Source organism: Pagrus pagrus (genome assembly GCF_965226575.1).
Source record: "Pagrus pagrus genome assembly, chromosome: 23".
In the NCBI taxonomy this organism is placed as follows: domain Eukaryota; kingdom Metazoa; phylum Chordata; class Actinopteri; order Spariformes; family Sparidae; genus Pagrus; species Pagrus pagrus.
This window is the reverse complement of record NC_140205.1, coordinates 13,829,063-13,852,005: the sequence shown is the minus strand read 5'-3', so window position 1 is coordinate 13,852,005 and position 22,943 is coordinate 13,829,063. Positions and strand designations below refer to the sequence as shown.

Sequence of the window (22,943 nt, the reverse complement as noted above, 5' to 3'; positions counted from 1 at the left end):
TCTCCTCAACCTGCGCTCGTTGTCGTCTCCCGTTTGCGAACTACAACTCCCGACACGCCACAAAACCTCTCGTCCGTACGTACAGTGGGTGTTGTTGCAATGGTGGTGTCGGTGGGACATTGAATGACTTTGGCTCCATCACGAAATTAGCAGGTTTATTAAATTTCTGTTCATAAACCGCGAACATGGAGGCTCTCATCCCCGTGATAAACAAGCTCCAGGACGTGTTCAACACGGTGGGGGCGGATATCATACAGCTGCCGCAGATAGCAGTAGTGGGGACTCAGGTAAAAATGCTCTGTGAATGCATTTTGTGATGTAGCGGCTGTCATGCTAGCTAGGTAACCTTGCTGTACCGTAACGCATGCACAGATATGGATACAATTATTAGGAGAAATTATCTAAATTTAGAGCAAATCTCCAGGAAACAACATGAATTGAGGCCACACAGATGCCGTAGTTACAGCTACTGCATATCAAGCTGGACTGCTGTACATCTCATTTGCAAAGTCTGCACTGGCAGTGTGGGTGAAATCTATTTTCATCTTCAATCAGTGCTATTTAAAGAGCCTCATCCACACACACTAACCTCTATTAGCTTAAACCAGGTCACTGCACGAGGAAGAGACAGGTGCAATTAGCTGTGTTGGCTGCAGCCCTGATCCACCATGAGGCCATGAGAGGACTATGCTGGTTGTGATGATGTGTTGGATCAGGAAGTCCTTGCTTTAGCCTTCATCTCAGTCGTGTCCCTGTCTGTGATTTGTGTCTGCAGAGCAGTGGCAAGAGTTCAGTGCTGGAGAGCCTGGTGGGCAGGGACCTGCTGCCCAGAGGGACCGGTATCGTAACCAGGCGACCTCTCATCCTCCAGCTGGTCCATGTAGATCCTGGAGATGCGAGGAAGAATGATGAAATTGGTAAGCACAGAAATCTCTCTAATCTCTGAATTGTTCAGACCAAGGACTCCACTTATTGTAGTCCACTGCCAGGTTTGAATAATGCTTCAATTTATGTGTTGTGTTTGGATTCTTGGATATAAATCGCAATCATTTTCTGTGTCCAACATGAAAAGAGTCGTACAATATGCTGGCGCTCAGTATTCTCTCTGTCACTGTCTCTACAATCACTTGCAGATGCCAGGGTGTGAAAAAGCACAGCTTCGCAAAGGTTCATTGTACAGGTGTCTCCACATTCGATAACCTAGGCTGCGGTCGAATAGTCAAAAAAAAGTACATCCTTTTCTCTTTTTCTCGACCTTTTCTTGAAGGAAAACGTCATAAGGACGAATACATAAGGACTTGACTGCACTTAACCAACACTATTTCCTTATTTCCTTTCATAAAGGATCGTCCAGTGTACCCAGTGCTAAAAGTAGATCATAAAGGAAGCATTGAAGCTCAGCATTTAGATAATTCAACCAGCTCTTGTCATGGCTCAGATACTTGTGGGTCATTTCACTCAGTTTCCTAAGTAAAAACAGACTATTCGACTGCAGCCCTGGATTGGCTTTTTATCTGTGTTTCTTCTTCTTCCTCCTCCTCCTCAAATTCACACCTGTATCTCCAGCTGCTTTCTCCACCAGACCAGTAACTGTCGTCAGTCGTCGATCCTTCTGTTAGCCGTGCTTGCTTAGCCTCCTGCACAGAGTAGTCAACCGTCATTGTTAACTCCTGAGCTATAACTGTCACCTGTATTGTGTTACTATGTCTTACAGGCAGAGAGGGTGAAGAGTGGGGCAAGTTTCTCCACACCAAAAACAAGGTGAGAATTTTCTGATACAAAACATTAAATTAATACTCTCGACCCTTGCTTGTCTTTTTATATTTTTTTGTTTTTCTTCCTGCAGATCTACACAGATTTTGATGAAATCAGGCAAGAAATTGAAAATGAGACGGAGCGAATATCAGGGAACAATAAGGTGAGACATGGATGGAGGATGGAGGTGATTTCTGATATAGACGGCTTACATACCTGCTGCTAAGCAAGGAGGAGCAGGCCAACTACTATTGTTTAGAGAAGTTATGTACATTTGTTTAAGAGAAATCAGCAAAAGTACATGTGATACTCAAGGAACTTATGCACAATCAAGATGAAGTCTTAAGTAGAAGATATAATAAGGTCCTTATTAATAATAGTAAGATTTGCATATAAATAAATAAGAAAACTTTAAGGGCAACTCATTACTAACTTCTGCAGCAGCTAATGATGTGAGTTTGGTTCCTGTGAAATGTACTTTTCCTTCTTTCCTTTGCCAGTTCGAAAACTAGGGGCACTTTCTGGGCTCGCTGCAGGCGAACTAAGGATTAGTGACAAATAATATGTACAGAGCATTAAAATGATCCAGACACAATGAGATGAAAGAAAACACAACTTCTTTTCCCCAAATCTGAGTATGTGAGTAAAGGCTCGACTGTGGATATAGCCCTGAGCTGAGGAAACTGAATTTCACAGCGGAGCTTATAAAGTATGTTTATCAAATTTTAGACCACAGTGGAAAATCATACCAACATTTTTTGGCACGTAGCTCAGGGCTACTGGGGCCCAAAGGGTTTCGGGGATGCTTCTAGGAAGAGAAAAGAGGCCAAGTAAAGAAAAAGTTGCTCTGATTTGTGAAACTTTGGGTTATTTACACAACCACAGTTCCCTGAGTAGTGTGTCTCACATTGGGAACGGCCTCTTCTGAAGATCTAAGCTAGTCGGTGTAATACTGACGATAGAGACCTTCACCTTTTTAATTAGGTTTAGCTCCGAAAGCAAAAGTTTCAACTCGGCTGTCTCTCAGGAACCTAGCTTAAAGATGTTATATGTAAGGATTTTGGTTTCAAACAAAAATGAACCAACAGAAATAACAGTGTTGAAGTCAAAGATATCTATGTACCTTACTTAGCGTGCTAACCAGCTAGCCCCGACCGGCTTTGTGTTGTAATACCACTCGAAACTCCCAGTCTGTATCGCTAGCTGCAAGGCAAACTGTGCTAACTGGCCATTGGCAGCTACAGTTAGCAATAGTGAGCAGATACTCTGGTGATATGCTACACGCTGTTTTTCGGATTGACCTTGGATAGCTCGCCAATTCTTACATATTGCACCTTTAACTGTATACTGACTCCAGCACAAAGCCGGTCACCCTGCACTGTGCGAGACTATAACAACAGAAGTTGTTGTCTATAGTATTTCAGGAGAACTGTCATCAAACACAAGTTTGAGCTGCTAATTGTGGAGTGTAGCATTTAGGAACAGTTAGCCAAACTGCTAGCGATACTCAATGATAGCAATACCTCCTCATGTAGCAAGCTAACGTTAGCTGCTTTCCCTGGCTGGTTCGCTACCAAATTGGAAGTTAAGACTCCCAGAAGGCCCGTGCACTCCCCCAGCCACGCCAGGCCAGCTGTAGCGGGCACCTAACCCTAGTTTGTGCATCTTATTAGAAGGATCAGATTCTTTAAAAAAGAAAATGGATTAAAAAAAAGCACAAAACATAGACCTCATAATAAGCTTTTTAATGTTTTCAACTAAAATTCTTACATATTGCCTCTAAGCATCGTTTCGATATCGGCCCAGAACTTCACAATCGGTGCATCCCTATTGAAAAGTCTTTATCTTGCAGCGGGCAGAATGTTTGTAATCCAGATGTTCAGACGAGTCATTGAAGATTTGAGAGTACCTTCATAACAGCCACATAAGTGTTGCACAACAACCTTCTGGGTTTTTCAAACATTGCCAGGTGTTAGTAGCTCACCTGGTAGACTGTGTATCAAGGTCGAGTCCTTGCCACAGCTGCCCGGATCTGATTCCAGCCCGAGGTCCTCGTTCTTTCTCTCCCTGCCCTTCGTGTCTCTCTCCAGCTGTCACTATCACAAATAAAGCATAAATGTCCCCTTGAAGTGTAAAAAAATGAAAAAACATCGCTGGGTATTTATTCATCAGACAGTGAGCTGTAGTGCACACCCAGCTGTGTCAAAAACAGCACCGTGACAGTTGTAATCTTACAGTTAATAATAGTATTTTCATCAGAATTGACAGCCAGGAAAAAAAAAAAAAAAGATTGTCCTTCGCCAAATGGCATATTTTCTACTGTAAAACAGTGCTAAGCTGTTAAACACACAGCACACGTCTGTTCTTTTCTTGTCCCTCTGCAGGGGATCAGTGATGAACCCATTCATCTGAAGATATTTTCTCCTCACGTTGTCAACCTCACACTGGTGGATCTGCCAGGAATCACTAAGGTAAGACACGCTTTCCTTCCTGCTCCCCCATGACGAGGCTTTGATTATCTTAAACCTCTGGGGAAACTTGTTATACACCTCCCTAAAAACCAAGATTTACCAGATCTGCTTGGCTACCGTTGTTAATTTCCTGTGTGGTCGATGCTTTTGTGTATTTCGTATTTTGTTGACTGCTGGGAATTCATTCTTGACTCCTTGTGAACCTGCTGACAAAGCCCGAGAGTCTTCCGGCTTTGATTCCTGCCTCATTAGTTCCTCCCCTCTGGTTGAACATGTGTTAGTCTGAGAAATCCCTCGCTGCGGCTTTCTAAGGAACCCAATTGACACGTTCTTTGCCTTTTAATTGCCGTTGTTCTCTTCAGGTGCCCGTGGGTGATCAGCCTAAGGACATCGAGGTTCAGATAAGAGATCTAATCCTGAAGCACATCTCCAACCCCAACTGCATCATCCTGGCTGTCACGGCGGCCAACACAGACATGGCCACCTCGGAGGCCCTCAAGGTGGCCCGGGAGGTCGACCCCGATGGTAAGGAAAACTGAAAAGGAGGAATCCGCAAACCATTAGGATAATCTGATTTGTATTGGCTGACTTGAATGAATGTGTCTCATCAGGCAGGAGGACGCTGGCTGTGGTGACCAAGCTGGACCTGATGGACGCCGGCACCGATGCGATGGATGTACTGATGGGCCGAGTCATTCCTGTCAAACTGGGACTCATCGGAGTTGTCAACAGGTCTGGAAAAAAACACATTTGCCACTCTGAATATATCATGAAACACTCCATCAGTCATTGTAGAGACGAGTGTGTTATACTGTAGATGAGAGGCTCAATATAGACGTAGTGAACTGCTGTATGATACATTTTTAATGCTTTGATATAAGTATCTATTGCTAGAAGCTGCCATTATCAGTGCATTAGGCATCCCAACAAGAACAAGAGTAAAGGCTATCAAGAGACTGTAAATATAAGATTGTGTCCCACATGTCCTGACATTCACTCGTGTTTTCCTTTTATTGTCCAGGATAACTGTTGGTGTGTTTTTGTGTTTACAATTTTAGGAGCCAGCTGGACATCAACAATAAAAAGTCCGTGGCCGACGCCATCCGAGACGAACACGCCTTCCTGCAGAAGAAATATCCGTCTCTGGCCAACAGGAACGGAACCAAGTACCTGGCCAGAACCCTCAACAGGTCGACGTCATCATAAATACGACCGTGACAAAGTGTTTATTGAAGAAGCCTCATGCTTCTATTGTTGTAAACCATTTTAAGATCCCAGTATCACTGAGCCAGCAGTTGCTTATTTTGCAGCAGGGTGGCAGACGAGACAGAAAAATAGGATTTAAAGACGGGCTTTACCTCATGGTGCTAGTTTAATGGTGCTGAATTCTCACCTCGATGAAAAGTTACAGTTTTCAAAGTCATTAATCAGATCTCCACACTAACTTTATACACTGGTTGCACTGGTGCACCAGCACATTATTTAGTTGACCATATAATACCCTTTAATTTAGTTTCTTCACAAATTATGTAAATGGTTGTAAACATGGCGACGTTTGTTCAAAGGCAACTGTCTACACACCCAGTTGGTGTTTGTTGAAAATATTTTAATGAGCTGAATTTCTTTAATCTGACCTGCTGAATATCAGGCGCAACCAATGAAAAAGGTTTATTCGCTAATACAGAAGGCCCACACCCTCCCCTAGCTAGTAGCCACGGCTGGGTAGCTTTAGCAAACACCTAACCCTCTTACGTATCAATTTTTTAAAAGCCCACAAGGTTGTTTATAACACTTAAGCTGATCTGAATGCATTTCCATAATCCTCAAACACTCTTCTAATCATCTGGATGAAAAACGATTCAGTCGATGGCGAGATGGAAATTAATTTTAACAACTGTTTTTCAAGTTGCTTCTTTTTGTCCTAATCCAAACAAAGACACGGCCGGTGGCTCCCAGCGAGGAGACAAAGTTAAAGCACAAAGATGTTTTAGAAGAGTTAGTTGGGCGTGTAATAACGGAGCTGATAGGCTCAATATTAATGAACAGAGAAAGCGTACTATAATACATGTTTAATGCTGTTATATCAACAACTGCCAGCTGTTCAGAAAATGGCTGCTTTCTTTCACTGACAACAGATGTTTACCTGACCAGTCACATCTCAGGACACAGTGTCACATATCTGCATAAACACTGACCCCTCTGCCCTTTCCTGCCATAATATCAGGCTACTGATGCATCACATCCGAGACTGCCTCCCTGAGCTGAAGACACGGATCAACGTCCTGGCAGCCCAGTACCAGTCCCTGCTCAGCAGCTACGGCGAGCCCGTGGAAGACCAAAGCGCCACCTTGCTCCAGCTCATCACCAAGTTCGCCACGGAGTACTGCAACACCATCGAGGGCACGGCCAAATACATCGAGACGGCAGAGCTGTGAGTAGCCTCTCCCGCGCTCGGCCACATGGTGATGCTGTTGATCCAGCGCAGGGAAAATGAGCAAAACAACTGCATTGGTTTCATCATTTAATATGATACAACTTGTAAGTTGAGGCACGCACCCGCCTCTGTGAAGGAAGAGCTGACAGGAGAGCGGGCCAAGGGGTTCACATCACAGCTAATATCCCCCCGCTGCTATTTTTCAGGTGCGGTGGAGCCAGAATTTGTTATATATTCCACGAGACTTTTGGCAGAACGCTGGAGTCTGTGGATCCTCTGGGAGGACTCAGCACCATAGACATCCTAACAGCCATCAGGAACGCGACCGTGAGTGCCGCTGCAGCGTCGTCTCATGAATGTGACATCATTAAGAGGCCCTGGTGTTTGTCTTGTCATCATTAGTTCAGCGAGCTATTGTCAAACAACACAAACATGACTTTTCCAAAATACAGCCTCACTTAGCACAAGTTGATCTGGGTAATAGTTGCTAACCCGCAGCTCCCTCATCCTCCTCCTCCTCCTCCTCCAGGGCCCGCGTCCATCGCTGTTTGTGCCCGAGGTGTCCTTCGAGCTGTTGGTGAAGAAGCAGGTGAAACGCCTGGAGGAGCCCAGTTTGCGCTGCGTGGAGCTGGTCCACGAGGAGATGCAGAGGATCATCCAGCACTGCAGCAACTACAGCACGCAGGTAATCAGCTCTGTCAAAGCGGCGCTCGCGTTTATTTATCTTCCCCCTCACAGGCAGGCATTCATATTCAGAACGGTTCTGTCCCGCAGGAGCTGCAGAGATTCCCGAAGCTGCACGAGGCCATCGTGGAAGTGGTCACCTCCCTCCTGAGGAAGAGGCTGCCCATCACCAATGAGATGGTACCATCACATTCATGTTTATCTGAATGTGTTTAATGAGAATCAGAACGTTTGATTGATAACTGAAGTCGTCCCGTTCCCTCGTCACAGGTGCATAACTTGGTGGCGATAGAGCTGGCCTACATCAACACCAAACATCCAGACTTTGCAGATGCCTGCGGGGTGTTGAATAACAACATAGAGGTCTGTACTCGCAACAACTCATACATTATTCTGCAGGAATAAAGAGAGAAGAGGTGAAAACCTGATGTTGCTTTTTTGTAAACCTGGGATTATGTATTAATATATTTATAAAAGGTTTTTATGTAAAAAGAAATATTCAACTGAAATATCTGGAAGCAAACAAAAGCTGAAATATTCAGAGTCTAATGTGCATCTGAATGGTGAAAGTTAACCAGTAATAATAATAATAACTGGAAATAATTTTTAAGTTTTACAATTTCAGAAGCTGATTTTAATTTGTGTTTTTGTTCATAAATTAAATTTGGCATAAAATTCAGCCACCAAAGCTCATTTTGAATGAATTAAACTTGAGCCTCCAGCTTATTAAAGAGGATCCTCGCTCTTGTTTTTAAGGGAGATAACACACTTAGATTATGTGACTGAGATTTGTTTGATTGGTTGATGGAATTTTCAAATTTGATTTTTACATTTTATATGTTGGTGGCTTAATTTCACCGATTCACTTTGAGGGTTAGAGTTAGTTTTCTTTTTGTTTGTTTTTCTTTTTTACCTACCTTGAATTTTTAGATCAGAAATTGACAATTGACAAATTTACAGAAATTGAGAAGAGTAATTCAAAACTATTTTGATATAGATTAATCAGTTTGAGTAATTTTCTTTAAAGGAAAAGTCAAAATTTCAGTTTCTGGTTGAAAAATAAATATTTTAATACTTGTAGTTTAAATTGTGTTCAGTGGTGATTACATTTCACAATTAGATGTCAAATTTCTATTATGGCTTTTCTTTGCCTCCATAGAACTGTCACTGCATTAAACACATGTGTTTTATCATTTAAGTCATTGAGATATTGAATATATGTTATATTTATATTAAGCACATTTATTTATACAGAATATTTTGGGTCGTGTACAAAACAAGATATTTGAGGACATCATCTTAGGCTTTGGGGAAAAATAATATTAATCAACAAAAATAATCGTGAGTTGCAGCCCCTACTTTGAGCAACTGAGTAAGGGAACACCACGTAAATTCAAAAAGTAAAATATTTTAATGCTTGAAATTTTAACTGTGTTCAGTCGTGATTAGATTTCACAGTTCGTTATTACATTTCTCATAAAAATGCAAATTATAATGGCGTTTCTTTGCTTCCATAGAAATGTCAGTCTTGTGCCAGACTCTTGAAAATGTTTATGTATTTATGTAAATATCACACAGAGAACAACTTCTCTCTTTAAGAGTTTTTAAGTAAATTGCCTGACATACTCTCCTCGGATGTGTTGAAGTGTTTATCATCTCCGGTGCCATCGTGTGTTCTTGTGTGTCTGTAGGAGCAGAGGAGAAACAGGATGAGGGAGCTGCCGTCTGCGGTGCCCAGGGATAAGGTAAAAGAAACAGCCTTGTTTTGAAATATAACAACAGTAGCTCATCTGTTCTAATATTTTCTTGCAGTCTGCAAGTATAAAGAGGACTTGTGCCGTGTTAATTGCTCATAGCGCTACAGGATGAGGATCTGTGGACCAAATGCCTCGGATAGTTTCCATCGAGGAATTTTATCCCACATCTCCTCTCTCCCTCTCAGACAGCCTCCTCTCTATCCTCCCCTCAAATGACTTTCCACTGCCAGCCTCCTCTCCTCCGTCTTTCCACGTTTTCTCTTCTCAGTGCTTCTTTTTTCTCTCTCTCCATTCCTGCTCTCATATTCCTGCTAGTCTGTTGGCAAAGGCCCGGCTGGCCCAACTGTGGTTTCTGGCGAGCCCCCTGCGTCTGGAGCAGACATGGACGGTGCCAAGGTGGGCACGTACGCAGCTCGCTGGCTCTGTGCGGGGCTGGCTGTGGTGGAGCATGGATGGATGGATGGATGGATGGATGGGCATGGGCTGCTGGCATGCACTCTGATCTTTGTCTGCTGATGCCATGCTCTTGTGACGCTCTCCTCCAGCCTGTGTGGACTCGCACTAACAACTGTTGTGTTTCCTGCAGAGTCTGTTTCCCCAAAGTTGGTCCACCTGTCTCACAGAAAATGCCTTCCTCTCCTTCTGTTCCCTTTTCCAATCTCTTAACACTTTTGGGTGCCTTGTACTTGGTTTCTAAGAATTGTGTGTTACACCATATACTCAAGCCCGTTTGGGCCACTTTGTGTTGTAAATTGATGGCGACATAAGGGCTCAGATTACAAAAACGCAATTTTTAAATGGTTTTCAACATGTGCGATTTTAGGCAGTGTAATGAGGGGATCATATGAGATCACAACAGATAATTACGGGTAAAAAAGTGATGGCGACTGTGTCTAGTACCTCGTTTTTTGATCAAATCCCTGCAGCACTAATGACATCAGCCCATCCCATCAGCCTCGGCTCTACTATGTGTTTAATGCTAATTAGCAAATGCTAGCTTGGTAACACGCTAAACTACGATGGTTAACAGGGTAAACACACTTTACATCAACATGTTAGCATTGTCATTGTGAGCATGTTAGCATTAAGCTCAAAGCACCACAGAGCCGTTAGCATGTAGATTTTTAGTCTTGTGTTTTTCTTTACTGCATTGACCCTCGTGTTTTCTCTTCAACTGGTGCTTTAATCGTTCAGATCACTTCCTTTCTCTGAGAGCTGGGGAGGTGTCTTCTGAACTTCGTCTCCAAAACAACATTTAATTCTGTCCCGTTTGTGCCTGTTTGATTTGTGTTTGCACACTGGTCGAGGTTATTATGCTGCATACCCTAACCATCCTCTCCCTGTGAACCCTAATGACAAGCGAAGGCTACTGTAATAATAATTTGGCGCCCTGGTTGGTGGTGTGCTCACATTTTTTTCTTCCATTTGTCTCGTGTCCGTGGCTCCTCAGGCCCCGGCAGCAGGGCCCCAGGCTGAGCAGGACGGCACAGGGACCTGGAGGGGGATGCTGAAGAAAGGAGAGGAAGCCCCCGGCTCTGGACCTGGCAGCCCCCTTAAAGGAGTCGTCAACCTGCTGGATGTGGTAACTAAACATAAGCCTGTCAGCATGACACGTTTTGAAGACGAACGATTAGCGAACCATTGATTCAAACTTCGTCCCTCTTTTTCCTCAAGCCTGTGCCGGTTGCCAGGAAGCTGTCGTCACGTGAGCAGCGGGACTGTGAGGTCATCGAACGCCTCATCAAGTCTTACTTCCTCATCGTTCGCAAGAATATCCAGGACAGGTAGGCCGGTTGGCGACTTTAGATTTTATTTTTTTAAATACTCCATATACTCTTATACAATGTACTCATTCTCCATCATAGTCTAATAGAAACTGTAATTCTTCCATCCCAACATTTCGTTAATAATGTATGATCCAATAATAAACTAAAAGGTATTTCTGGTTTTAGCCGCTTTCTAGAAATGTCGTTCCTGCCAGCTGCTCCACCAGGAGAGGTAACATTTTCTAATGGCAAGGCACCAAAACACAGGGTCCCTGGGTTAAATCAAATATCCACCTGGAGCACTTTCTGCAAAGTTTCATAATCCTCCTGCCAGAAAGAGATTAATAATGGGCAAGACTAGGAAATATGATAATGCAGCAGTTGGAAGATTTGGTATAATGACTCTTTTGAACCGGAGTAATGAAGAACCTGATGAGAATTCTCCAGCAAAACTCTTCATGAAGCTGAACTTTGAATGAGTTTTCCAATGTCGCTCCTCTTACTTTATATTCAGGTTTCCCCGTACAATTAACTGTTGCAGATCCCTATAAACAAGTAAAATTACTGAGCCATTTTAAAAGATGAAACTATATATTTTGGAGCTGTTTGTAAAGATGTATGTCAGTTTGAAACAAATGGCCTTGGTACCAGATAGACGGGATAATAAAGCGTTGAAAGACGTTGGATTTTCTAATGTGATTTATTTACATTAAGATAAATTTATAATATTGGCAGCCTTACATTTGAAAGTCTCCTTTATTCTCTTGTAAACTAACAGGAGGGTTGTAAACCTAAACCCACCTTAACAATTAGCAACCAACTGCTAATTACCATGTTAACAATCTTTGAGCACTACCTGTGGTGATATAATCAACATTTGTTTCAAGTGGTTTGGCTTCATTTAACCCTTGTTTCCATGCAACCAAAGTGAATTTTTGGCCAGGTTTTTGGAGTGTAAGCCCCCCTAGAGCTCAATAAGGAAAAATATATTGTATTTAACTCAAAGCTCGCACTTCAACAGCTCCATACTTCGACAGGCCCGGCCACCTGGCGGGTCAAACTTGAGCCCCTGCCATCTGGGGGACAACACAATCACCCGGCCATCTTGCGTCCTTGTTCTCAACCATCTGTTCGGTCTGTTTCCCCTCTCTCTCTCTCTCTCTCTCTCTCTCTCTCCCCCTCTCCCCCTCCACCTCAGTGTGCCGAAGGCAGTGATGCACTTCCTGGTCAACCATGTGAAGGACAGCCTCCAGAGCGAGCTTGTTGGCCAGCTGTATAAATCTGGCCTCCTCAACGAACTGCTGACCGAATCGGAGGACATGGCCCAGCGGCGCAAGGAGTCCGCCGACATGCTACAGGTAACAGATTCCAGCCTTTTGGTGCGTTGTTCTCCCTGATGAATTGAGGTTTCATACCAGCCATTTTATTTATTTCTCTTGTTTGTTTTGAATGTTGTCCACAGGCGTTGCAAAAAGCCAGCCAGGTGATCGCTGAGATCAGGGAAACACACCTGTGGTGAAAAACCTGATCCGCTATCTCCTCGTCATGCCTGAAGGACCGACGCTCCATGCACTCATCATGTCTGAACATGACGTACCATGAAAATGCACTGTTCTGATCCCTGCTCTAATGTACAGTAGGTATCACATTTAGCTCACAAGCTACCCGAACGAAATGTAAGTTAATTGAAGTTGTTTATTTAAAAAAATGCTTGGTGTTGTTGAGTTTATGAGAATGCACTGAGGTTTTTAGAAGCTGTAGTTGCCCCCCCGAGGCTGCTGGAGGACTCGAGAGTGCAGCCGAAGGCAAAAGTACTTTTCATTTCTTGACAGACGGCGGTTAACCAGAACAACCAGAATGGAAATGGACTTTTGTGTGAGGTGGAAATGAACGTTCTGATGCCGTTTTGGCAGCTCCACAAAGAATTCTGCAAATGTTTTAGCTCTGGGTTATGAGAAAAGATTAAAAGAAATATTCATGTCATCTGCAGCCTTTTCATTTAGGAGTAGCTGTCAAGTGTCAGAAACCATAGAGCCTCAGAAGTCAGAGCAGGGATTTGGTTCGCTGAATTAAAATGGCAGCAAATGTTAGCCCTCCTACCTGTGTACATACTCCTCCACTTTATTTTTTGCACTGTTGTCAGCACACTGTACTGTATAGAAAGTCCATCACTCTGACACTGTATTACCATCAGAACCTTTATTTATTGTGTTATTTAACTGTGTGGATAATGTAATGAGCACTACTGCAGCTCGCTGCTGTAGGTCATTTAATTCTGTTTACATATCGCTGCCTACATGTGAAATTTATGGTGCACTGTGGTTCTGTGTGTATGGTTCCCAAAAGAATAAATAGAGCTATTTTATTGCCAGTCGAATGATTTGGACTCATTTGCTTTTAAGCTGTCGGAGACACGGTGATGATTGTTGGAAAGTAACAGAAAAACATCCATTTGTATGAAATGTAATCACAAACACGACTCAAAATCACAAGTCTTTTAATCGTTTGTCTACAACCAGCTGTTTGACTGCTATTTCACCGTTCAAACGTACGTTTCTATCATTGAGGCCGACACTGCTGCTCATTTTCAGACGCTTCCTCGACGAGCTCCTGCTGATGTTTGCGTCTATCTCAGCCTGCCCTTGCCCTTGCCTCTTCCTTTGGCGCTGTGGAAACAAAAATCAGTTAACAGCTTAAGGTGTGCGTGCATGAATTAATATTTATTCATATATTTATTAAGTCTGGCGTTGCCGTTTCATTTGGTTGCTCAGGTGTGATCCTAACAGAGTGTATACACAGTAGGTTTGGGTATCGCTTGATGTTTTTGACTCTAGTGGCCGTGTGGTATGGAGGCCCGAAGGGTTCAAAATTAATCAAATGACAAAATGCATTTCTAAATGTATAATAAAATAATCCAGGAGCACCATCATTAATAAATGGTGATGGCTTTATATTAAACTATCAACATTTATTAACATAAGTTGCAACTTAACAATAAACAATTGCTTAATAAATGGTTTATAAAGTATTTCATTGTTTTCTAACAGTGACATAACTAGTTTAACTAGTTTTATCTGTCACAAAGGTTTTTCTCGTCTTATACATCTATTTTTTAATGCTTTGGGTGTCCATACAATTAAAGAAAACTATCTTAGACAGACTTCTTGTATAAAAGGCTTTTTTTCAAAGGGAATATTTGATCCTTAAGCTCGTGTTGAATGAAAGAAGGGTTCGTTGAAAAACATGCCTATATTTTAGCATCAAAGTAATGTATCAAAACATTTCTTTTCAGTAAAGAAGCTCATGTAGAGCTTTTTTGACCACTTTTTTTAACGAGGAAAATTACATTTGTTTGGTTTTTCTAAACAAAAGAAGCCACCGTCCTCACATAGTAATATAAACAGGCTGCAATAGAAGAACTTTTCCAAAATAAAACGGCCTAAAATTGTGAGTTTTCTTAAGAGATTAATTGAAGTCAAAGAGCAGATATTCTTGTATGACTTTTCTTCACATGTAATACATTTTGTCAGTGTAGATGCCTTTGTAGTTCCCCATTAACTGTAACATTCATTGAATTATAGTGCAGTAATGAGAAGGACTGGAGAGGACAAAACACCAAAGCATCATGCTATTAGAAAGAGGGAGAAACACACGATTTCACACAGCTGGCAGACGATGATTGTTTCCTCTGAGCAGCAGTCTTACCTTTGATACGCTGCCTTTGTTCTCTGTTTGCACCTTTGCCTATAAGATCTGATACATCCACATTTACTAGATATTTGACGTGTAGACACTTACCGGCTGGTACAACACAGGCGTCTCGCTTTCTGCCTTAAAACTTCGACATACATAACTTCTTAAAAAACACTTTTTTTCCTTGAGGTTTGGTTTGGATTTACATTTAAAAATGTGTAACTGAGACTGTTACACAAAGCAGTTTAAAGAAAGTATCTAAAATATATTGCGTTTTGGGAATACTTCTCTTTCTTTACCAGCTTCAAAGCTCGAATATAAGCTGTGAATCAGGAACAAAGACGGCCTGGATCAAGATGGAAAGAGCGACGTTGAGTAATAGATTAACAGTTAAAGGAGAATGAAGAATATTAAGCACGGTGAGAAACCAGTACAGTACGATAAGAAAGTCAAATACAAGCGTGGCTTAAAATGGCCGACTTTCCACTACTGAGCTGATCTTTTTCCATGGCGGTGTGAAACAGGTAAAACTCTGTGTTTTCACTTGTTTACAGCCATAGGAAGGTGAGATCAGATCTGCGCTGAGCAGAGTTAGAACTACATCTGTGCTCACATGCGTCACATGATCCCGCTTCGTATAGAGCAGGATTATGTGAGTTTAAAAGGCCTTGGGATAACACGCTGAAGATCAGCTTTGTATTTCTATGTGAAAGGCAAATGAAGATATTGTGCCAGCATGGAAAATTTTGTTTCCCGAGGCTCTTTAAATAAAAAAGGACCAAAAAACACCTCAATACTAAAGCAGTAGCCTTTAAGATCAGCGTCAAAGATGGCTACTACTTCTTACCTCTGGTGGGCCTGAACACGAGCCATGAGCAGATTGATCTGTTGGGAACAACAAACATGGAGGGCTGACTGAGCACAGAGACAACAGCGGACATGGACGGACACAAGCTGAGACAAAGAGCGGACCACGTGGTCCTAAAAGAAGAGCTCAGACGTGTTCACCTCCAGAGAAGTTGGTCTGCAGATGGGGGGGACTCACCTTCAGTCTTCCTGACTGTGATGGTCATTTAACTAAATCCTGAAGGACAGGCCGCAGAATTCAGAGCTGAACTACACAAACTGTCCCTCGGAGCAAGAGATGAGGCTCCTTTGACAGCAAAACATGACGTCAGATCAAATTACAGCTGTCAAAAACGGGGAATGAAAGTCTGACAGCTGAAATCATCTTCTGGAGACGTGATGGATCTTTTTATGGATCCAATTTTAAACGGAGTGCGAGTATTTTGAGGAGTATTTTTCAAGAACATTTTAGTTCATGGGCTTCGAGACGCGATAAAGTGACTGACGTTTTCGGGAAACTGCTTTTTAGCTTATAGTTAAATGAGAAGCTCGATACTACGCTCATGTTAGTCCTTTAAGAAAGCAAATCATTTCCCAAAATATAGAAAAATCCCCTCAGAGTCTGTTGTTTCTGGTTTCTTTAAATGTTACATCACAGCACATATAGTTGAGTCAATATAATACCTGCCCCTTTTCTTTTGGATCTCCTCTTACGGCTTTAAACACGACCGGCCTCTGCAGGCCTCTTCATCGACACACACTACCTTCTTCACCTTCCAGCTCTGTTCCCGCTCCACTGTCCCAGACTCCGCTTGCGACCCGTCAACACACGGACAGCAAAAACTACACAACATCCAAGAGGCTCACACTCCTCATTAACAGTTACTCACAACTTCTGCTGCTCATTGATTCGGGTCTGGAGTACATTGATCTGGAAGTCAAGCCACATTCATTTTAGATAGCTGCCCCCAGGACAACTCTCACTTTAAAGCACCAGTCGGCCTACATACGGCTTCAGCTTTCGTATTCTGTGGCTTTTTCGTGGCTGTAGGCACCATCATCATTTCATCCCACGATCTAAATTAAAGGAAAAGTTCACCCAAAAGTAAAAGTTCAGTCATTATCTACTATCTGAAGTCTCATTTTTGGGTGAACCGATCCTTTAAATGTCCCAGTACTTGATTTTCAGAACCAAATGCCTGCAAAACTGCTAGCTTGGTAACAGGTGGGATTAAGATGGTAAACAAGGTAAACATGACACAGTGTGAGGCTCCAGGAATGTTTGTGGACCATGAAACTTCACCTGACTTTGCCATCAGTCTGATAATGACTGAATTTTTCACTTTTGGGTGAACTTATCCTTTACGATAGCACATTAATCAGGTTAAGTAGTACATGTAGCCCTAACTTAGCTGCTAGCTGTAGCTTTGTGTTTACCACACACACAAGAGTGGTAGGCCTATAAATCTTCCAATCTAACTCATGGAAAAAAAACAAACGCCTAATTTTATTACCCAAAATGTGAAAAGTATTCCTTGATTTAACTTTTACACCGTTGTTTTTCTACAGAGTTTGGTCAAAAAAACAAAAAAATAGTTTTTTTTTCCTTCGGTATGGGATTTCATGGAGCCATTGGCACATGAAGCCCTCGGGGGCAAAGCACTTACATCATATTTCTGTCTCTTCAGCTTCTCGCTGAGGTCAAACTTCTCAGCCTCCAGTGTCAACAGCCACTGCCACAGCTCATTGGCCTTCTCCCTATTGAGCAAAAAAAAAAAACCAGGAGCACTTCAGAAACAGAAAACTAAAAGGCCGTGCAAAAACTGTAAATGCACAGAAAATGGAAAGCGGATGGGAGTTTATTCACAAACAAATCACCTGCATCGGAGCGTGAATGTGGATGTTAGCCTGTCTACAGAGCTGTGAACGAGGACCGCTTATAAAAACATGACATCCTTACTTCACTTTGTCCTCGCCGAGATGTTCGATGTTGAGAGGCTTTCTCCTATCGGCCAGGATCTTCTTTTTCTTCTCTCTCTCTGTCTGCTTCTTCGCTCCCTTCTTTCCATCTTGCTGGATGGGAGAAATAAACACAAGAGAATGTGTTGAAAGAATAATAGAAAGAAGATATCAAAGAGGCCACAAAGGCTGAAACTCTGATCCTATTTCCTATTAATTCAAGTGCAAACACACAAACCATCTAACATCGTCTCCTGTCGCTCATCTCAGGATCAATGACATATTATTTCCCAACACTAAAGCACTTGAAACCGCACATAAAGGATGAAAACTCAGGATTTTTGTTATTGCGGGCACCTCCACTGCCAATCCTTCGTGTTTGTATAGCTGCAGACTTGTAAATCAGTGAGCATTCAGTAAAGAGCTTGTCGTGTGTGTGTGATGACTGACCCTCTGCTGGACGCCGCCGAATTGCTGAGTCCTGTTTGTCAGAGCCTTCTTCTTCTTGGCGTCCTCGTCCTGCTTCTTCCTCGCGTCCTCCTGCTCCCTCCTCTCCTTTTCTTCCTGCGGCACAGATTGTGCAAGACGGTCAGCGGAGACAGAAACACACCAATAATTACACATCTAGCCAAAACAGAACAATGTCATTCATTTGGAGTTGTGTTTCTGTCCACCTGGCCAGTATTCAGCTCTCTTTTTGGTCTCAGCAGACTCCTCGGGGTGACGTCTGGCTTTTTAGCTGCTAAACGTGGCACTGTTCACCAGCTAGTTGCTCATTTTGGCGCCAAGGAGGTAGTGTACGTTAAAGTTGTATGATTGTGATGATGTGTGACATAGAAGACTAACTGAATTTGTGAGGAAGGATTATTTGTTGCAGGTCGTTCCCTGAAAAAGATGATGAGGATTAGAGGACTCACAGCCAGTCGAGCCTGCCTCTCCTTCTCCTGCTCAGTACGGACCCTCTGCTGCTCGGCCCTCTCAGCGCGACGCTTCTCCTGCAAGATCATGCCCACAAACACAAACACACACAATTATAACTGTTTGCTGTGTGGCTGCATCGCTCCGGTCATCTGGGCTTTCTTGCAAGACTTACGATCCTGTTAACGAGAGCGACGAGCTCCGCCTCGTCGTTCTTCCTCTGGATGAAGTGGGCCTCGATCAGGGACTGCAGCTCGGTCAGGTCCTTCTCCTGACGCTTCCTGTGGATGTCCTGCAGTCACACACGTTATGAGGACCTTTAACGACTGCATTTCCAGCGAGAAGTTCTGACACGACTACTTCAGATATTTGGGCCTTGGTTCACTTACATCAAAGTCGACTTTGTCCCCCTCTGGTATCTTCGGCACAGTTAAAGGTGGAGCAAATGCCCTAAAACAACATGGTAGAATGAGAACGACCGCTGACTCACTAGTTGGCTGATGTATACAGATTAAAGGGGCAGTACGTAGTTTGAGAAGAAAATCTAGCTCATATTTTTATTATTTACAATATTAATGAGGTAATAATACAAACTCAGAAATATTTATTTTGTCCTTAACTGAAGAAACAAGCTGCCCTCAGAGGAAAATAAGGTCCCAGAACACTGTTTGAAGCTAGAAAGGTGGCAGGGTCCGCCACATATAAACAAAGTAAAACAGTATGATATTGTGTTGTCCTTTAAGGTCAGTTTGTTTATTCAGTCACAAAGAGAGGTTGTTCATTTAGTCCGTTTACGCATACATTTCTTCCCTAAAACTACGTAGTGCACCTTTAAGGTTCACATGAAAAAGGACTTACTTTGGTTTGGGTTTGGAGTCATCTGTTGTAATAAAAAAAAAAAGATAATAACAGTTAATATAACACTATTTTTTAGATAAAATAGGACAATAACTTAAAACACAAAACTAAAGTAAAATATTAATCAAAACAAAACAATATATTATATAACAACATCACAGGAGTTTGGTTTTAGTACATTAAATGCTCACTCACCCTGAGTCTCTCCTGTAGGTCGAGAACATCGAAGTCAAAGATTATTAATTCATTAATGACCCTCACTAACAGAGCAAAGACAGATGCACTCAATACACTCCAACATGTTTTGTGTAAATGAATCAGTATTGAAACAGTGCATTCTCACAATACTGTTGTTGAAACACTCACTCCTTTGCCAAAATAATCCCTCCACCTGACAGGTGCGGCGTAAAGATGCTGATGAAACATTAGTGATGAGCACACAGGTGTGCAGTAATCACGTTGTTACCTCCACCAGAGAGGTCATGTTTACACAGCAGGATTACATGAAAACAACTAAACATATTTCCATGGGAGGATGAGTTGCGGCCTGGAATAGACCCCATTAGCTTCCGGTGTTGGTTTTTTTCTCACTTTCTTTAATATTGTGATATTTTTCAACATTTTCGTTGTGTCTCTCTACTGAGCGGTATTCTGGTTGAATCTTTTCGGGGTATCTGTGACCAAAAATGCATAGCTGTAAGCCTGAAGTCCAGATTTCAGTGTCAAATAAATGTCTGTTTTCAAGAGTAGAGTGGCCTTTCATTTCATTTAATCATGCTGTTGATCTGCCACACCTGTGAGGTGAGTGGATCATCTTGGCAAAGTGCTCACCAACATAATCTTTTACAAACATGTGCGTACTTACTAAAACCACAAATGGACATGCAGTGCACTCATAGACTTTGTTCTGCAGTTGAAATTAGGAGGTAAAAGCCATCTGTATGCTAATCTCTTAACAATCTACAGACAAAGCCAAACTCTCAGCAGGCGGACTATCAAAATAAAATGCAATGTGTGTCTATAAAAGACTGTTATTCTCCGCTGTAGCCATTTTCCGCACGTCCAATACGCTCATTTGTCATAAAATGAGCAGCACGTGTAGCAGAATGTGTACCAGCGTTCTGACAGTGGGTGTGAAGTCGGTTTCTTCACAGCCTCCAAATAGCTGCATTCAAAAGAACAACATATGCTTTATTTTGGCGGGCGGCGCGTCTGTGAGCGCGTGGACGAGTGAAGACGCCAGACACAAAATGTCCTCTCAAGGCCTCGTCGGTGAGTTACAGTACCTTCATCTGCGGCTGGAGGCTCTGCGACAGAGGACAAAAGGACGAGTTAGTGCATCAGCTGGAAGCATACAAATGGATTTACTTTATTATTTGCAAATACTGTTTCACTCAGGCCAGATATCCACTTTACATATTTTGATATGGAACACTTTCTTTGCTGTCACCAGGAGAAATAGAAAGTCTAAACAGTTTCTGTATGCCCTGTCAAACTGGGTTGGTGTAAGTACTCTGGGGGGTTTCAAGCCCCGAAAGCTGGGTTTACTTCTCAGACAGTGGAGGCAGTTCCTTTAAAGAAGTGTGTTATCAGAATATTAAGGCGTGAGGGGGAAAAATAAAATAGGAAGATATTTACACTGCATAATTCATCGGTAAACGGGGAGCTGAGAAGATTGAAAGTCACCATCGCTATTTCCCACAAATATCTCGGCTCTAAAGTTATTCTCACTTCAACTAAATCACTGTATGTGGGACGCACAAACCAGAGTTAGACGGTGTTTATTGAGCATGCATACGAGTTTCAACAGAGAGAGGACGCGTTACCTTCCTCTGCAGGCTCTTTGTGAAGGCAATGTTGAACAGGCAACGGCATCGTAATCAGAGAAAGGAATGGAGAGCAGATCAGGAGAAGTTCATGGTGAAGCTACAGTATGTTAATGTTACCCCGGAGAAGGTTCAGGCAAAAGTTAAAGTCTGACTTTAAGTTAAAGAAAATGATATGAAGGCTCATTTTAAGCGCAGAATAGACCAGTTACACTAATAAATAAATACATATATACATAATTTATGATATTTTGTGTATTAGAACAACTGTAGGAAAAAAAAGCCATTACCTTCATCTGCAGGAGGAGGCTCTGTGGTGGTGTGAAACAATGAAAATATGATAAGATGCGCCGCACTGTCATCAGTCAGTTACAATAATCCAGGGAAATGACACAACAACACAAGACTACGTTACACGTGATAACTTTTTCTTCCCAACCATAAAACATGCAAAACAGATCACGAAAAAGATTATTAATATTTGATTATTTTGGGAAATTGTCATTAAATCAAATGTAAAATCTTCTGAAATGTAAATGTACCTCAGCAGGAGGCCTCTCGGCAGCCGAACATGGAAGTGATTAGATAATAATGACAATAGAAAAGCTAATATTGATGCAGGTCAGTGAATGGTGCTGAAGTTAATGAGAGGTAAAGACTATTTAAGCTTCATTGCACTGAGCAGTCTCTGTTATTAATGTAAAATGGCTTTGTATGCAATATTCATGATGGCACAGGCAACGTTATATGAGCGGCTCCACACATGAAACTATTAAAATATCAAGTGGCGCATTTAATCTTAAGCCTTCTCCCATATAAATATTATCATGTTCTATAAAAACACAGATGGGGATTATAATGACACAGGGAAATATTTAAAGAGAGGAGAATTACCTTCTACTTCAGGTGCGGCTCCTTCTGTAAAACAAGCGCATAACAGGAATTAATGAAGCCAAAAGACAACATGTTACCGCCCACACACTGCGCTACAATAATATGCCTGCAAGTGTCTGCGTAAAGGAAACAAACACAAATGGAAAAGGCATTTATACTGACAAAAACAAGTCATACAAACTTTCTTCTTTCAGCGCTTCCATGTCTGAGCGAACAAAATAAGGATTACCGGATCAATGAGACTCTGGCAAACAGCTCGAGGCTGGGATTTGGTCAAACTCTGAGCACTGTGATATTGTCTCTGGGGATGCAGTGAAACCAATGCTGCTGTCTGACATTCTGAACAAAGCTAAAAAAAAAAAAAACAGGGAATGATCTGGGATCAAAAACGGAGCCCCTGAGCTGTTTGTAGCATGTCAGAAAATCAAAGCCGAAGCTCAAACACACGACAGAAGAGCGAGAAAAATGTCAGCACCGCTTCTTGTTTACTCCGTGGCATCATCTTTTCACCTAATCCTACAATATGAAAGTAAAAGTACTCGTTAGGCAAAAAAATGGCTCCTGTTACGGACAGATCAGGGATCAGATCCAGGTCACAGGTAATCAGGAGCTACTGGGTGCACCTGTGATGTTCTCCATCAGCTGGCTGCAATCAGTTTAAATGAAAATGTTTGGAGGGGCATCATTGCTTTCATTGAGTCATCTTTAATGGAATTGTTCAATATTTGGGGAAATTCATTTATTTCCTGACAATAGTTTGAATATGAGATCGACACCGGTTTCACATGTAGGCTACGCTAAATCTGAAGCTACAGCCACCAACCGGTTAGCTTAGCTTAGCACAATGGCAGGAAACGAGAGGAAATGGATAGCCTGGCTGGCTAAAACCCAAAATGTTGCACCTACACAAGATAAATAATGTCATCAGTGAACTTTAGAGGTGCTGGTTGTTTATTTATAAAACTCATTACCTTGCTGACATTTTTGTTGCCCTTTTAATCACATGATGCCCTTACTTTTTCTCCCCGGGCCTCACTGAATTATTAACTTATACACTCGACACACAAACTTACATCTATAGG

General features: G+C 42.2%; 2 protein-coding genes across 5 annotated transcripts; one reads left to right on the top strand and one right to left on the bottom strand.

Moving 5' to 3' along the window:
- The first annotated feature begins 49 nt into the window (after positions 1-49).
- Positions 50-13,238, top strand: LOC311252370 (dynamin-1-like protein). Of its 2 annotated transcripts, XM_084345465.1 has the most exons (19): positions 50-287; positions 776-917; positions 1,715-1,761; positions 1,847-1,918; positions 4,140-4,226; positions 4,589-4,751; positions 4,838-4,958; positions 5,285-5,416; positions 6,451-6,657; positions 6,867-6,987; positions 7,190-7,345; positions 7,435-7,524; positions 7,615-7,707; positions 9,036-9,089; positions 9,417-9,497; positions 10,552-10,683; positions 10,776-10,885; positions 12,066-12,225; positions 12,330-13,238. In XM_084345465.1, the coding sequence occupies exons 1-19, from the start codon at positions 186-188 to the stop codon at positions 12,384-12,386; spliced, it is 2,127 nt and encodes a 708-aa protein (XP_084201591.1). In that variant the 5' UTR covers positions 50-185; the 3' UTR covers positions 12,387-13,238. The 2 variants fall into 2 exon arrangements, with proteins under 2 accessions (XP_084201591.1, XP_084201592.1); XM_084345466.1 differs by lacking the exon at positions 9,417-9,497 and having other exon boundaries at positions 52-287.
- A 109-nt stretch (positions 13,239-13,347) lies between these two features.
- On the bottom strand, positions 13,348-22,371 carry tnnt2e (troponin T2e, cardiac). Of its 3 annotated transcripts, none has more exons than XM_084345468.1 (14): positions 22,043-22,079; positions 21,862-21,885; positions 21,258-21,278; positions 20,968-20,982; positions 20,428-20,448; positions 19,142-19,163; positions 18,673-18,733; positions 18,459-18,575; positions 18,283-18,360; positions 17,816-17,929; positions 17,367-17,479; positions 17,074-17,164; positions 16,297-16,337; positions 13,348-13,533 (listed from the first exon to the last, which is right to left on the bottom strand). In XM_084345468.1, the coding sequence occupies exons 1-14, from the start codon at positions 22,062-22,064 to the stop codon at positions 13,494-13,496; spliced, it is 780 nt and encodes a 259-aa protein (XP_084201594.1). In that variant the 5' UTR covers positions 22,065-22,079; the 3' UTR covers positions 13,348-13,493. The 3 variants fall into 3 exon arrangements, with proteins under 3 accessions (XP_084201594.1, XP_084201595.1, XP_084201593.1); XM_084345469.1 differs by lacking the exon at positions 16,297-16,337 and adding an exon at positions 15,408-15,445; XM_084345467.1 differs by lacking the exon at positions 16,297-16,337 and having other exon boundaries at positions 22,043-22,371.
- Positions 22,372-22,943: the final 572 nt, after the last annotated feature.